This window comes from Notolepis coatsorum (assembly GCF_963971535.1).
Source record: "Notolepis coatsorum genome assembly, chromosome: 15".
In the NCBI taxonomy this organism is placed as follows: domain Eukaryota; kingdom Metazoa; phylum Chordata; class Actinopteri; order Aulopiformes; family Paralepididae; genus Notolepis; species Notolepis coatsorum.
In genome coordinates, this window is record NC_140179.1 from 73,185,530 (window position 1) to 73,203,717 (window position 18,188).

Consider the following 18,188-nt stretch of genomic DNA (forward strand, 5'->3'; position numbering starts at 1 on the left):
TTCTTTTTTTTGCATTACATCAGAGACAAGGTAAGGACTCTATATATAAAACCTTGCGTTGTGTGTGTGTATGTGGCTGTTTACCGTTGAGTGCAGGAGGTGGCGGGGGGGAGCGCCGCGCTACGAGGGCCATTTCATGTATGCACGAGGAGATATAATAATAATAATCTAGCGTTGATTTCAGGATGATTCGATAATCAGCCGAAAAATTACAACGTGATGACTGGATTACACTAAAATGCCTTTCCTGGAATTACTCATTATCACCCAAACCATACTCATATTCAAAACGGTATAAAACGGAAATGTACAGATGAAAAAACAATCTGTTTCGTGCATGTTGACTGGAAGCAACTCACTGACAATCGACGGGTGTATTAGACCCATAGCTATAATATAAGATATATTTTAAGGACTCACAAAATGTCGCAGTCTAAAACTATATCCATTGAATAAAGACCTGGCGCTGAAGAGGATCAGCACCCCCTGCTGCTGGCGGTCAATGTGTTAATGTGGAATTAAGGAATATCAGAATAAAAGCACACGTTGTTGAACTTGATGATGCATATTTATTAGAAAATGTTATTACAGCGGCTAAGTGGGCAAGGCGCTCGCCACTAGTGGAGGAGATGCTGGGTTTGAGCCCAGCTCTCGGCATTGCTACCAGCTTGGTTGGTCGTTCATACTAACACAATTGGCAGTGTTAGGGGTGGGAAAGCTGGTGGGTGGGTCCTGGTCGTTGTAAACAGCGACTCCTACAGTTCGGTCGGGGCGCCTGCTCAGCGAGGAAAGGATCTAAGGGGGGTAGTGTGATCCTTCCACACGTTACACCCTCTCAGTGAGAGTCCGCGCTGCCACTTTATATTTATTGATAAAGGATTTGCACTACAACTCGTACACCTACTGTGAATTGTACCTAAATTGCACCTCGTCCCATTTCTCCATTTCTGCCTTGCACTATATAGTATTGTATATTAGTACACTGCACAGTATTGTATATTGTATGGTAACTACGTCTATTCTGCATCGAACATTGTACATATGTCTAAACTGAACACTGTGACCTCATTTTTTTACTTCTAATTTTACTATGTTATTTTATTTCATACTTATCTTGTCTTGCACAGTCTCTGGAGCGCAACAGTAAGAAGCATTTTGTACAAAAGTATTCTGTACTTCTGTATGACAACTATTAAAGAAACTTGAAACAGGTGAAAATAAGCGGTTGATTGGCTACACATGTGTCGGAGGAAGCATGTGATAGCCTCCACTCTCCCAGACCGACCGTAGGGGGCAGGTGCGCAGCGACCAGGAAGGGGATTGGGAATTGGGAATTGGCATAACGACTAACATTGGGATGGGAGAAAAACGGAGGAAAAAGGAGGGGGGGAAAGATAAAAAAATATTTTTATTTTTATTTTTTTTATTATTACAGCACTATGTTATCAATACACATTTATAAAACAAGGCATATTTAGCCAAAATATGTTGCCAGAACATAACATTTGATTTTTTTTATTTTAACTTGCCAATGCACGACCCCACTGTCACCTACCCACGTCCTCACTTTGGGTCGCGACCCGTAGTTTGAGAACCGCTGAACTAGAGAATGAAAATACTGTCTCCATTCCTATTTTTTTATTTATATTTTTTCTTTGGTGAGGGTACGTTTGGGTCATCGACTGGGTCTGTAAACAGACAACCATGCTTCTGTATCTGACGGGTTTATTTATCTCTGAATAAGATTATGTATCTCCCTCCCTCCCTCCCTCCCTCCCAGCAGGTGTGCGGTCCCCGAGCCCTGCAGTCATGGGCTGGCCAGAGGGGTTGGCCAGACCCCCTCTGGGGCCTCTGAGCGGTCTGTCCCTCCTGGCTCTCTGTCTCCTCTTCGCCTCCAGCGTCTCCAGCCTCTCTCAGACGCTGCCCAGAGTTCTGCTCTCCTTCGAGGGTAAGAACTCAACTCACACCGTGTTATTCTCCACTATCCACAAATACACACACACACACACACACACACACACACACACACACACACACACACACACACACACACACACACACACACACACACACACACACACACACACACACACACACACACACACACACACACACACACACACGCATGCACACACACGCACACACACACGCACACGCACACACACACACACACTTCAGTCTCTATTAGAATGTACACAGAGCTTGGAGAATGAAAGGTAAGGTTTCCACATGTTCTCTCATACACCTGCACGCATTGCACACACAAGTGTAAACCAGGGCCGGACTGGGGAAATAATTCATACCAGGAGATATAGCGCGAAATATAGCCCCAATCAGGCCACTTTTTAAGTGGGGGGTCTGGGGGTCCCCCACCCGGAAAATGTTTGTTACAAAGACTTAATTTCCTGCATTCTGGTGAATTTTAATGCATGTGAATCACAAACTAATGAGCCAACAATTGCTTAGTACAATGTACTGTTGAACTTCAAATAAAACTGTTGTGGCACTAGCAATGGTACTCTCTCCACCTTCAAAAAGAAAAAAGCAAGAGCACAACATATTTTTCTATTTACTATTATAATACAGTTAACCACTCTCTCCACCTATTCAAACAAGGCAAGAGCACAATACCATATTCACTTTACTGATGCACTACCCATCAACAGTTAAAATAGCCCTTTACACAAACATTAAATAACAGACCTTTCATTACAATACTATAATAACAGTAACCACTGGCAGAATAGTGACACATGTATCACGTGTGGTGAGCACACGCATGCATGCACAATGAAGACAGAAGATTGCGTTGTCTCAATCATTTTAACTATAAAATGAGCTCAAAGTATGAGCTCACTGACTGAAATTTCCAACAAAAAGCATCAATTGTCAAATAATATTGATCACATTAACTAGACTAGATGTTTTTGAGGAAATTAGAAAGGGAACAACAACTTAACCCTTGTGTCTGATCAGATTCTTATTTTTTTGATAACTTTGCAGTGATTATGTTTTTAGCCAATGTGGCAAAGGTGTGTATTCTTTGAATTATCTTGGAATTATTTTAATTGTTTATTCAACTCCAGCCCCAATCATAACCACCACATATTGTTTTTTGTAATGTCAGATTTAACAACTCCTTTTGGGAGTGTGCCATCTGCCATTCCATTCGCCGCCTCCACGGTCAATCAGTTGTATCGCCTGGTCCCGCCTCCACCAATCACAAGCGGCAGCACGGCTCCATTGTGTGTGTGTGTGTCCGCGTGAGGGAGAGAGAGTCAGATAGTTCTCCAACTCTGTCGCAGACAGTGAAATCCTGGTTGTTCCCCACCCACCTGGTTATCTAAAAACTATCGCGCTGCGCCGCCGCCACAACTAGAAACAATGGCCAGGCAAAAAAAAAAATAAATAAAAAAAAATATATAATCTTTTTTTTATATCATTTTTTTTTTTATCTGTGCAGGCCAGGCCACCGGGAAAACTCCCGGTGCTCCCGATGGCCAGTCCGGGCCTGGTGTAAACGCACACACACACACACACACAGCCCTAGTTAACACACACATTATTACATGGCGTTTTAACATTCGCCGAAATGCTTGATTGTGATTGGTCAATAGCGCTCGTCAGAGGTCCGTTATTACTCGATAACGGACCTCTGCCGAGCAATAATGACCGCTGTTCGCAGCTGTTCGCTATCAAGCCCACTGACACACACTGCATCAGTGCAATGACACACCTGCCGGCTGCTGGCGAAGCTGCCGGCGATGACAGCACAGAGCGACAGAACAGAACTGCGTCTGCATTTGATCTCGTCTTGCCGATGGTGTAAAATGAATTAGGTATATTGTTAGTAAGTTAGCCATGTAATAAGCGGGATAATGTATAGCTATACTCGGTCATTGTCGCAAAATAATTGACCTTCACTACATTTAGAACACCTCAGCGAGGCGCCTCTGTATTCTAAACTCTGTGTCGGTCAATTATTTTGCGATAATGACCTCGTAGCTATACATTATCCCTTACTTAATTACAGTGGGACACAGTACAAGCATCCACACATTAACATGTGCGCTGTGTAAGCGCACGTAATGAGGTTAAAACCACATAGTATACACAGTGATAGTCCGTCGGTGTAAAACTCACTCCTGAGTTGAACCGGATCCTTTTCAATTGGACGAGACCGCGGTGTTAAACTTTTGTGGTCACATGGTCGCGGTCACAGACTATAATCCCAGGAGTGCAGAGTGCAGAGCACAGCGCCAGTGACCATCAGCTAGTACCTCTGATGAAGAACTATAGAACTCTGTTTTCTGATGAACACTGATCTCAAACAAACCTAACTCTTGTGAGTGTTGTGTTCACTCATAGCTAACGACGATAGAGGCTCGAGTGATTTCCGCTGATATATCACATTTCGTTAGCCTCATATAATATATAATAATTATAATAATAATATATAATTGCCTAAGTAATTTTTCAAGATTTTTGGAAAAGAAGAAAAAACTAATTTTCCAGCAAATGTGTATGAGTTTATTAATAATATTTTGAAAATAAGTTCCACAAGGTGTATCAACAAGTTTGCAAAAATACAAAAACACAACAACCATTGCGTAACAAAATAAGGTGACTTTTAAACAAAATATGTTGTGACTTAGGCATTTTTCCTCATACATATATACGTAGTAGGGGTGTAACGGTACACAAAAACCACGGTACGGTATGTACCTCGGTTTTGAAGTCGAGGTTCGGTACGGGTTTTCGGTACAGTGGGGGAAAGTTTGGCTTTCCATGTTCCACTCAGGGGTGATGTAGTGTGCAGTAACTAATTGTACTTGTAGGGCTGTCAACGAATATTCTATATTGAAATGAATAATCGTGAAAAAAAATAATAATAATTATATTAGATTGTGAAAAAAAACAGCCCCCGGTGGGCGGTCGTTAGTGGTTAACATACCGTTGTATTCGTTCGGTACACTACACAGCCGTTCGATAAGGATACGGTAGGGTACACACTGAAACGGTTCGGTACGGTAGGTACGGATACGTGTACCTTTACACCCCTAATACGTATACAGTTGTTATACTTGCCTAAGTCATGCGATCGCCGTTTGTGTATGTAACGTTAAAGTGCACAAGTCACACGAGTGAGTTGGGCAGATGGGGATCTTTTTACTTAACAAGCGTTCTGATTGGCTGAGGACATAGGCACTAAGCCAGCGCGATGCAGCAGTGTGAGGAGAGAGTACAGTTAGGCAGAAATCTCTATTTGGCCCAAAAACTACTTAGGCAATTATTGTATGAGGCTAACAATTTACACTTTACAACTGCAAAGGCGTGCGGGCGCCCGTTCCAAACGTTTTCAAAACGGAGTTATGCGATTCATCGTCACATTTTTAGGTTTAGTTATACACACGGCAGGCCTTTCCTCTGTAGCGGCGGTGGTGGTGGTAGGAAGTCATTTTTGGTTCCATCCCTGTTTTGGTTCCAGTGTTGTAGCATTACATACTCGGTTATGAGGAGACCGCTTCTCTTAAAGGGGAACTCCACTTTTTTTGGAAATTAGCTTATTTAACATCTTCCCTGGAGTTAGACAAGAAGATGCATACCTTTTTTGTCTCTGTGCGTGCATTTTAGCTTTGGGAATAGACGCTCCGTTAGCATAGCTTAGCTTCATCACTGGAAGTGAGGCAGGACAGTAGCCTTACAGTGCCTTACAGTGTATTGCAAGGTCTGACATTGACCAAACTTGATATGCATGACCTTGGTGGGCTCTAGGTCAACTCCTGAAAAGGGGGTCAATGTCAGACTTTGCAATCAAAAGTTAGGGGGCTAATAACCCTTGCCATAATTTCAGTGCGCCCCCTAACTTTTGATTGCAAAGTCTGACATTGACCCCCTTTTCAGGAGTTGACCTAGAGCCCACCAAGGTCATGCATATCAAGTTTGGTCAATGTCAGACCTTGCAATACACTGTAAGGCACTGTAAGGCTACTGTCCTGCCTCACTTCCAGTGATGAAGCTAAGCTATGCTAACGGAGCGTCTATTCCCAAAGCTAAAATGCACGCACAGAGACAAAAAAGGTATGCATCTTCTTGTCTGTCTTGCACAGACAGACAGACAGACAGACAGACAGACAGACAGACAGACAGACAGACAGACAGACAGACAGACAGACAGACAGACAGACAGACAGACAGACAGACAGACAGACAGACAGACAGACAGACAGACAGACAGACAGACAGACAGACAGACAGACAGACAGACAGACAGACAGACAGACAGACAGACAGACAGACAGACAGACAGACAGACAGACAGACAGACAGACAGACAGACAGACAGACAGACAGACAGACAGACAGACAGACAGACAGACAGACAGACAGACAGACAGACAGACAGACAGACAGACAGACAGACAGACAGACAGACAGACAGACAGACAGACAGACAGACAGACAGACAGACAGACAGACAGACAGACAGACAGACAGACAGACAGACAGACAGACAGACAGACAGACAGACAGACAGACAGACAGACAGACAGACAGACAGACAGACAGACAGACAGACAGACAGACAGACAGACAGACAGACAGACAGACAGACAGACAGACAGACAGACAGACAGACAGACAGACAGACAGACAGACAGACAGACAGACAGACAGACAGACAGACAGACAGACAGACAGACAGACAGACAGACAGACAGACAGACAGACAGACAGACAGACAGACAGACAGACAGACAGACAGACAGACAGACAGACAGACAGACAGACAGACAGACAGACAGACAGACAGACAGACAGACAGACAGACAGACAGACAGACAGACAGACAGACAGACAGACAGACAGACAAGACAGACAAGACAGACAGGCAGACAGGCAGACAGGCAGACAGGCAGGCAGGCAGGCAGGCAGGCACGCACGCACGCACGCACGCACGCACGCACGCACGCACGCACGCACGCACGCACACACACACACACACACACACACACACACACACACACACACACACACACACACACACACACACACACACACACACACACACACACACACACACACACACACACACACACACACACACACACACACACACACACACACCCTAACCTTAACCGTAACCACCACATGCCTAAACTTAACCCTTACATTAACACATGACCCAAAAAGGGCCTATTTCAAAATGTGTGTGGACAGTAAGGCTGAGCCCGAACCCTGTTTTTAGGGTTCGAACGTTCGCCAGGGTTTATCGAACGAACGTTCGAACGTTCGTTTTTTGTAAATTTTTTATTATTATTATAGATCCTACGGAGGGCGGCATTGCATAATCTATTGGTGAAAAAACATGTTGTTTACAGTGGTGGCTGTTCATGTAAACATGTAATTAAACAAAGCACTCAGAAGAAAATAAACAAGCTACTGAGTACTGCATAAAGTTCCTACTTATGATAAACAATAGCCCTTGCACACCGCAGTCATGTAAGGGGCTAGATAAACAAATGCATTCGTTTTGTGGCATTCACGTTATATAGTTAGTGTTACACGTTCAATAACAGGTATTCACTCTTGGTCGACGGGAAGGAGAGAGGCGCGCGCCTCGGCTCCTTCCACCGTCTACCTCTGAACGGGGGACGGCAGAGAGACAGAGAGACACCGGCGCGGGGGTCCTGCCGGGCTCCCAACACGCCTGCCGCCTCGGCCAGAGTTGTTTCCAACGCAACCACCTCCCGCCATGAAGCTCGCGCTCCGTGGCCGAAAAAGGCTGGTATGCATTAATGATCCATCCGCAGGTTCACCTATGGAAAGTTGTTACGACTTTTACTTCCTCGGTGGGGAGCTAACGCTACGTTAATGCTTCTCTCAAGCAGAAGCAGATCAATGGCGGCATTGCCGGAAGTAAAAAAAATAATAAACGCTTGCCGATTGGTGGTAACAGCAGAGGCGGGTGCAAGCGGTGTGACGTAATTGGCAGAATCGCCTGTCATTCAATCAAAATTGTTCTATTGCATTGGTTGAGACTAGAGCTCTGGTTGAGTATCCAGACCAGCAACAGCCCGGCAGAGACCATACTGGTTGAGCCGAGCAACTCGGGGGACGCGCCGCTTCACATCGCCTCACCGTCGTTGCGCCTGCTTTATTTTTTTTCACCGAACGTTCGAACCCATTAATTAAAGTCCGAATGTCAGCTTAACGAACGAACGTTTGAACGTTCGAACGTTCGGGCTCAGCCTTAGTGGACAGGCTGAGCTGGCATGGAGTGGGATGTGTTATCACTGTAAGGTAGAGTTATGTGGAGTTGGGCTGATATCTATCAGGAGCTGATGTTATATTATTATGATATTATCGTACAGGAGCTGATGGGGATGGATATTATCGTACAGAAGTTGATGGGGGTGGATATTATCATACAGGAGTTGATGGGGGTGGATAATATCGTACAGGAGCTGATGGGGGTGGATATTATCGTACAGGAGTTGATGGGGGTGGATATTATCGTACAGGAGTTGATGGGGGTGGATATTATCGTACAGGAGTTGATGGGGGTGGATATTATCGTACAGGAGCTGATGGGGGTGGATATTATCGTACATGAGTTGATGGGGGTGGATATTATCGTACATGAGTTGATGGGGGTGGATATTATCATACAGGAGTTGATGGGGGTGGATAATATCGTACAGGAGCTGATGGGGGTGGATATTATCGTACAGGAGTTGATGGGGGTGGATATTATCGTACAGGAGTTGATGGGGGTGGATATTATCGTACAGGAGTTGATGGGGGTGGATATTATCGTACAGGAGCTGATGGGGGTGGATATTATCGTACATGAGTTGATGGGGGTGGATATTATCGTACATGAGTTGATGGGGGTGGATATTATCGTACATGAGTTGATGGGGTGGATATTATCGTACAGGAGTTGATGGGGGTGGATATTATCGTACATGAGTTGATGGGGGTGGATATTATCGTACAGGAGTTGATGGGGGTGGATATTATCGTACATGAGTTGATGGGGGTGTATATTATCATACAGGAGTTGATGGGGGTAGATATTATCGTACATGAGTTGATGGGGGTGGATATTATCGTACATGAGTTGATGGGGTGGATGTTATCGTACAGGAGTTGATGGGGGTGGATATTATCGTACAGGAGTTGATGGAGGTGGATATTATCGTACATGAGTTGATGGGGGTGGATATTATCGTACATGAGTTGATGGGGGTGGATATTATCGTACAGGAGTTGATGGGGGTGGATATTATCATACAGGAGTTGATGGGGGTGGATATTATTGTACAGGAGTTGATGGGGGTAGATATTATCGTACATGAGTTGATGGGGGTGGATATTATCGTACAGGAGTTGATGGGGGTGGATATTATCGTACAGGAGTTGATGGGGGTGGATATTATCGTACATGAGTTGATGGGGGTGGATATTATCATACAGGAGTTGATGGGGGTGGATATTATCGTACAGGAGTTGATGGGGGTGGATATTATCGTACATGAGTTGATGGGGGTGGATATTATCGTACAGAAGTTGATGGGGGTGGATATTATTGTACAGGAGTTGATGGGGGTGGATATTATCGTACAGGAGTTGATGGGAATGGTTATTATTGTACAGGAGCTGATGGAGATGCTTGATCACCTCTCACCACCTCTGGCTGCAGATAGGCTTCCTATAGAGCAGCGAGGTACCCCTGGTCAGTTTATTTGATCAAAGGGAGAGAGTGGCGTCGTGCTGTCTTTCCTGGTTCACCCTCCATCTATCTTCTCCCTCTCTCCCTTTCTCTCTCTCTCTCTCTCTCTCTCTCTCTCTCTCTCTCTCTCTCTCTCTCTCTCTCTCTCTCTCTCTCTCTCTCTCTCTCTCTCTCTCTCCCTTTCTCTCCCTCCCTCTTTATCTCCCTCTTCTCTCTATCTCCCTCGTTCTCTCTCCCTCTCTGTCTTGCTCTTTCTCCTCTCTCTCTTTCTCCCCTCTCTCTCTCTTGCTCTCTCTCCCCTCTCTCTCTCTTGCTCTCTCTCCCCCCTCTCTCTTGCTCTCTTTCCCTCTCTATTTTTCTCTCACTCATCCCCTCTCTCTCTGTCTGGTTTTCTCTTATTTCAGAATCCACCCTTTTAGGTGTTTCTGTTGTGTTTTTGGAACCCATCACATTTGATTCCACGTGTCGTTCCAACTGCCGACATGATTTCACATGTGTTATTTTCAGGGTCTCATGAGAGAAACAACGGCCACGTGATCGTGACATCCTGACCGCTACACGTGACAGCGACACATGACAGCTACACGGGACAGCTACACGTGACAGCTACACGAAAGCGAAGCTTCACATGGGATACTGTGAAAATCACATGCATGAAATAACGCAAGCTTACCTAGGATCATGTCAATCACACATGAAGTGTTATAAAAAAAAAACTCTGAAGCATATAACACATGAAACACATGTGATTTTTCCACATGTGCAAGTCGTGTGACTTTTGTGTCGGGGGCTGGAAGCCAGCTGTCAGAGAGACAGGGAGCTGCATGGCCTGCTACATACGCAGAGCTTCCTCAGACTGTGTATATACTGTGAGGGGTGTGTGGACTGTGGCGTCTAGGAAACAGACCACAGTGGGCGGCTGCAGACAGAGGCTCGGAGGCAGTCTGCAGACTGTTTACTCTCTCTCCCCCACACTGCCAAATGGCCAGGGGTGTAAAAAGTACCCAGAAATTATACTTAAAGGAACATGTCAATATTATGGGAAATGCACTTACCGTCTTTCTCCAGAGTCAAACAAGAAGATAGATACCAATTTCCTCTCTGCTAGCCTAGCTAGCTTCCTACTGAACGCACAGAGAGGAAATTGGTATCTATCTTCTTGTCTGACTCTGGAGAAGACGGTACGCGGAACGTTTCCCATAATGTTGGCCTGTTCCTTTAAGTGAAAGTATGGTATTGGGTACCGTCTCAAAGTCTTACTCAAGTAAAAGTCAGAGTATCTAGGAAAGTAGTACAAGTACCCAAAAACAGTACTTAAGTATTGTACCGAAGTACAATTACTCAAGTACTTTACACCCCTGCAAATGGCTGACTTAAAGGAACACTTAAGCCAAAAATTATGATTTTGTATATGGATTACTCGCCCCGCGTTGCCTTGAATTCCTAAAGAATATTTTTTTTATCTCTTGCACGCCTCCACGGTGAAGAGAGAATCCCAAAAACGGTAGCCATACTTGAAGTTAACAGAGGGGATCATTCTAACAACAGCGAAACGATATCAAAGCATCCGTTTACAAACTCTCACACAACTCATGCAGTATAATCCAATCAGTACTTCACAAACACATGCATGTCCGTTAAAACCTTGCTAACGAAACATTTTTGGGATGTTGCTGCCTTCAAATGGGGTCATGTTTACAGTGTTCACCAGAAGAGTCCATATGAACGACTTAAAATCTATTGTTATTATACAGCACAAGTAGACCGGGGCACAGTGGATCAAGGGGCACAGTGAATCAGTGGCTATTTATAGAAACTTGTACACAGCAATGCCTTGATGATGTCATCAGTGTGTGCCTCTGGTCAATCCATATATGAAAATGTGCTTAATTTCCAGGCAACACACTTTTTTGAAGAATTGAAAGGTAATCCCTGTTTTGTACCATCAAATGTAAAATTTCGGGTTTCTTTTGTTTTTGTGATTTAGTATAGATCATCCTGGAATAAGAAACCAAGCACATGTTGGTAATTTGAGGGATATTTAATGAAGTTTTATGAGCATGTGTCCTCTCTGCTGCTAATGGCCATGAATGAAAAAATGTCACATGATTGCACATAGTGCATGCGGGGCACAGTGAATCGGGGCACAGTGGATACATTTTTCAAGTGATTCACTGTGCCCCGGTAAAAGGAGGTCGCTTTGTTTGTTGACTAACGGCAATATTAACTCTTCAATTTAACAATTTTTTATTCCAAATATAATAAGCCAGGAGCTTTTCGTATCCGCAGTCACTCTCAGCTATGCCGCCACCAGGCTCATATTAAGTACCAAGCGCTGAATTCTGAGCTGGGGGTGCGTCAAAAATATATCAGATATGAATTTCAAAGATACCCAGCGTACAATATGGGTTTAACACAGCTTTACGATCTGGAAGCTCGGAGTTGCTAATAAACAGTTTAAATCATTGTTACAAAACGAGTGGTAGCCTACTTACAGACCGAACGTCCATTTTCGCCGTTGGTGTCACAGCGCATGCGCACCAGGCAGCCAAATAGCGGCAGAAGAAGAAGACGCCATCTTGCCACGTTCGCTCTGTGAGTACCACTCGTTTTGTAGCAATGATTTAAACTGTTTATTAGCAACTCCGAGCTTCCAGACCCCACGTAAAGTTGTGTTAAACCCATATTGTACGCTGGGTATCTTTGAAATTCATATCTGATATATTTTTGACCCACCCCCAGCTCAGAATTCAGCGCTTGGTACTTAGTATGAGCCTGGTGGCGGCATAGCTGAGAGTGACTGCGGATACGAAAGGCCCTGGCTTGCAGATCGCAGTCACGTAAGGGGCTAACATTTAGGTAGACAAACCAATTAGTCACGAATAAGAATAAAAAATAAGCCTACGAATAAAATAAGCCTAAGAATAAAATAATATTAATACTGTGTGGGATTTACATTTCCTATGTTATGTAATATATATTTGAATATAAAATATACAGTAAAAATATACAGACATCTACAGTAAGTGTACAGTAAGTATAATATTGAACAATGTTGTTTTAAAAGTAAAAGTCCAGGAAGATGGTAACTGTCACCCTGTGCTCAGTGATGCAGCGAGGCACAGTGGGACTTCCTGTGCCGTTCAGTGCTACATCTTGGGGGCGTTAGTCTAGCACTGAACATGCTCCTTCTGTCAGCCAAGTCTGTGTCAAGTCAAGTCAAGAGTTTTAATTGTCACGGCATACAGGTATACAATGAAATGCGGCTGGTCTTGCCCGCGACGATGTGCAATACAGTGGTACAACATATAATAGAATCCAATAAAAATACAGTGGTACAACATATAATAGAATCCAATAAAAAACAACAGTGCAATAAACAGGTAACATGGTGTGCCATCTCGGTATCTGTACATAGTATTTACAGAGCATATAGGACATGCTAGGTAGCTTTAGTAGTGCAATACACTGTTATTGTTGTTTTACTAATTTAAAGTGGCCTTTCCTCTGGCCATAAGTGTGCGTGTGTGCGGCGTGAGTGTTAAGGCGCTCCCATAGTCACAGAATTGTGGGAAATGTAGTAAAACTGGAGCGAGAAATGTAGGAAATAGACCGCGGAGGCGTCGTATGAAAGCTCAAAGGTATGAAAGCTCAAAGAGCCGCGCGGACATCCGCGGAGTCTGCTCTGTGTACAGTCTGCTCGACTATGGGAGCACCTTTAAAGTGGCTGCTAGTGTGTGAGCGTGCTCAGCATGCGTGTCTTGTGTGTGCTTGTGTGTGCTTGTGTGTGGATAGTTCAGTTTTCTGTGTCTCTCAATGTTCATTGTTCAAGGCTCTGATGGCCTGGGGAAGAAGCTTAGCCTAAGCCTCTCCGTCCTAGTAACTGGGGTTCGCAGGCGTCTGCCTGACCTCAGCAGCTGGAACAGGCTGTTATTGGGGTGGTGGGGGTCTTTCATTATCCTGCAGGCTCTGGATTTGCACCTCTTGTTGTATAGAGCCTGCAGGGGAGGTAGCGCAATACCCGTGGTACGCTCGGCTGAGCGCACCACTCTCTGTAGGGCCTTCTTGTCCTGTGCCGTGCTGTTCCCATACCAGGCAGTGATGTTTCCGGTCAAGATGCTCTCTACAGCTCCTGAGTAGAAGGACTGGAGTATCTTCCCCGATACTCTGAACTTCCTTAACTGTCTCAGGTGGTAGAGGCGCTGCTTCGCTTTCTTTACTACTGTGTCTATGTGTGTTGACCATGTCAGATCCTCTGAGATGTGGACTGTAGTGGGTGGGAGGGGCTGTCCCTGATGGCATGGAGCTTAGCAATGCTCCTCCTCTCCGCCACCACCGCTAGAGAGTCCAGCTCCACCCATGGGAGAGGGAGAGGCAGGGAGGCCACGGAGTTGTGGGAGGAAGACTACTACAAGGAGAAAGAGAGTCGAGTTTAACGGGAGCCTAGCGGCAGACCTCAGGGTTTTAGATACAGTAACACCGGAGTGTGTGACGCTAGAATTCATCTTCACTGGTCAAGTTGCAAATCATCCAGAGTTGAGAAGGATGGAGGACTGACTCCACATCATTCCTCCCCTTGGCTTCATCAGGAGGCACCTCATCATGGGTGAGCTGCAGATTTCTTGGTGTCCGTGGTGGAGACTTTTTAGCCCAATTCGGAGGCTCCTCTCTCCCATAACCCCCAGCTGGAAGTCCTCACAGGGGGAAGACTTTAGGGTACCTGGGTTCCATCCAAAATCAGGGGTGAAGAGGAGGGAGGAATGGCTACTGAAGGGTTTATTTGTTTATTTGTTTATTTTATGGATCCCCATTAGTCTACTCTACACCCATGTGTGATAGACTATTCTTCCTGGGGTCCGAACACATAACTTACAACATTACAGCACATTACATTACAGTAATACAAAAATAATAAAAACATAAGAAACACTTTAGTACATTCTCAATATCTTCAAAATATCACACAAAAAAACACAAAGGCTCCAGCCACAAATACAATACTAACTAAATAAATCAGTAACTCAACTGTATTTCATTATTCATAACAGCATTTTTTTCAACTTTTTCTTTAAAGTAACTTTGTTGAGGGTGGTCAGGTGGCGTAGCGGAGATTGCGTTTGTCACCAACACCGGAGACGCTGGATTCGCCTGTTCGAATCCAGCTCACAGCTCCAGCGTTGTCACCAGCTTGGCTGGCCGTTGACACTAATACAATTGGCTGTATTAGAGGGTGGGAAAGCTGGCGGGGTGGGTCCGGGTCGTTGTAAACAGTGACTCCTACAGTTCGGTCGGGGCGCCTGCTCAGCGCGGATAGGATCTAAGGGGGGTAGTGTGATCCTTCCACACGTTACACCCTCTCAGTGAGAGTCCGCGCTGCCAGGTGAAAAGAAGCGGTTGATTGGCTAGACGTGTGTTGGAGGAAGCACGTGATAGCCTCCACTCTCCCAGACCGACTGTGGGGGATAAGTGCGCAGCGACCAGGAAGGGGATTGGGAATTGGCATAACGACTAACATTGGGATGGGAGAAAATCGGAGGAAAAATGGAGGGGGAAAAAGATCAATAAAAAAGATAAAAATAAAGTAACTTTGTTGCTGATCATCATTATCTTCACAGGTATACAATTCCAGTATGCAGCAGCTCTATACATTACGGTGGCATGCATTAATGCCAGGGTGGGAGGGAAAGAGAAAGAGAGGGGGGGGGGGGGGGGGGGGGGGCGGGAGGGTGCAGATTGCTTTTGGCACCTGCTGGGCAGTCAGAGGGTCATTCCTGGTGTCCGGATTATTCAGCTCCCAGAAGTAAAGACCTCTATTATTACGGCCCGTAACTAACCAAGCCAAGGCCCTGAGGAAAATAAACCACTGGGTGTGAGGCAGACATAGATCAGTCAGCCTTCTCCTCCTCCTCCTCCTCCTCCTCCTCCTCCACCTCCTCTGTCTCTTTTTCACCACTGAAACCCTATCTAAGGCTAAGGCAGGTTCACAGGGAACAGTCAGATTCAGTTTTATTGTTACATCTTGTCAGCAGTCAATAAAATACACAATAGAATACATACAAAAGAAAACACAATGAAAACCAGCATAATAATTATTTAAGAAAAAGTGCTGAGAGTGGTGATATAAAAAGTGCAACAGTAGAATAAAATGTACATACAGTACTAAAAAATACTTAAAATACTACATACATAAAAACACAGGGTAAAATCATAATTGTTTAGGTATTGTTCATGAGTCTGATGGCTTGGTGGTCGAATAAGTCCTTGAGCCTGCTGGAGTTGGGAGTCTTGCAGAGAGAAGTTGCTGTCTTAGACATTCTTGTCTCTCTCACGCCGCTCTCTCTCTCTCTCGCTCTCTCTCCCAGCGGTGGATGCGGTGAGACGGGCAACCAAAGCAACATAATAATAATAATAAACAGGGAGGAATGCCACACCACCACCCAGAATGCACCTCACTCCAAATAATAAACGGTCATATATTGCCATTCTCCTCAGCTCGGTAAGATAACAACTCCCAAGTTTCCAATATAACAATCGGAAACAGCGTTGGTGTTATCTATCTGATAACGAGATGTTTGCACTCACTGCCTTTGTATACAATATAATCTTTTTAGTCCCAAGCTTTGTTTTGCCATGTGACATTATTTGCTGTCTTGGTATAATGTGGAGTCACACAAGCAAAAGAGACCCTCACTGGGAACTCAACCCAAAACCAAGTACATAATTGGGGGCCAAGCAGTGAAACTGCGTAAGCCACCTTGAGGGATTCTACCGTTTTGTATTATTCTTCTGCCATTGGAGTCTATGGCAGCCCACAGAACCGTATGGCAGAAGGTTATGAAAATTGGCAGACTGATTTGGGACAGTCCACTGACCCCTGTCACCAAGTCCCATGTCCCCAGCTCCAACACTCTAGCGCCACCAACGTGTCAAAGTTGGAGGTGCATTTATGCACGCAACTTTTGAAGGTACCGTTGGAATTGTATATAGTATACAACCATATTGGATTGCCGCCATTTAGCATTTTGTGAAAACACTTTAAATGCTCCTCCTCCTACATATTTCCCCAATCTGCATGAAACGTGGTACACATAATCTGTAGACCAATGTCTACACGGGTTTGATTTATGTTTTTGATTTTCCAATGCATTCGCTTTTGACAGCCAATTGAATTTGGTGACAAAGCCGCCAAACAGGAAGTTGAGTCATGTCTCAGAAACGCTTTAATGTATCAAAACCACATTTGGCAGACTGTTTAGGGACCCTCACGTGACCTCTGTCACCAACGTGTCAACGTTGGAGTCACGTTTATGCCTGTAACTTTTTAACTTTATGTCTGATTTTCAAAATGATTGTAGCAAGGAATTCCCTGGCTCATGCAGAGTTCAAAGCACCCCATGGTTTAATTACTATTATTATTTTTGGCTCAAGCCAAATTCAATGAGGTAATCTTCCTGTGAAAAACACTTAAAATGCTACTCCTCCTACAGATTTTCCCCAATCTGCATGTAACTTGGTACACATAATCTGTAGACCAATGTCTAGAAAGGTATGCCTGCTTGGCGCCCATATCCCTGCTTGCAGGTATATTTTTCCCAGTCATTGTTTGGATTAGATAATATCGATAATATGCGTATAAACATGCTGTAAGAATATTGTTTAGGCTGGCATCCTGAAGATACAGTATGAGAATAGATTCAGATACAGTGTGAAAGCCTACTATTCGGGTAAATCTTTGTTTTAATATTTTGATGGATATAGCCTACATCTGCAGTTCTTAATGGAATGATTGCAATATTTTTGAAACGCGAGACGTAACGGCAAACCGTGACCCCTTCGCGCCCTTCTGGCCTGATTAGAATGGAACTCACGTATATAATTGGCCCAACAACACACATTCCTTGGGTCCACAGAGATTTGTCATATCTACCCATTCCAGGAACTAATCTTGATCAACTGCGAGGCCATGTAATTGTTTCTAAAACAGTGTTATTGTCAGAGGGGGCTCTTTTAATGAAACTGAAATTAAATGTGACATTTGGCTCATGTCTCTTTCTCACAGGAATAGAAAGGCCACTCTGTAAATTATCCTGTCTGGTGTAGAAAAGATACAATGGAAAATCTAACGTTAAGCATGTGACATCATCTCATATCAAGCATTCCAAAACTGTTTACATTATCTGTCACATCCTTGAATAATAAATGTAATAGAACTCAGAGCCTTTATGACACTGGTAGGAAGTGAGCTGTGGCTTCCTGTGCAGTGTTGCTTGCTGGGATATGTTGTAGTTCTCTTTGAGATGCCAGACGGCATGTTTTAATAACTGTGTCCTTCATGAGAAGGTTGGTTGTCCCTCTCTGACGGTGAAGCGCAACCGTGCTCATAAGCTACCTGGAATTCTGGAACCTATGTAACCCGTAGTGATTGGCTGGTTCTAGAGGCTGGTCCCCC

General features: G+C 44.5%; 1 protein-coding gene across 1 annotated transcript in view; it reads left to right on the forward strand.

The window, feature by feature from the left end:
* The first annotated feature begins 1,793 nt into the window (after window positions 1-1,793).
* The window catches only part of sema3c (sema domain, immunoglobulin domain (Ig), short basic domain, secreted, (semaphorin) 3C), a 197,438-nt gene continuing 181,043 nt past the window's right edge, over window positions 1,794-18,188 (forward strand). Inside the window, exon 1 of the mRNA XM_084330082.1 lies at window positions 1,794-1,948. Within this exon, the coding sequence (XP_084186208.1) occupies window positions 1,810-1,948 (139 nt within the window). The 5' untranslated portion in view covers window positions 1,794-1,809. The remainder of the gene's footprint in view (window positions 1,949-18,188) is intronic.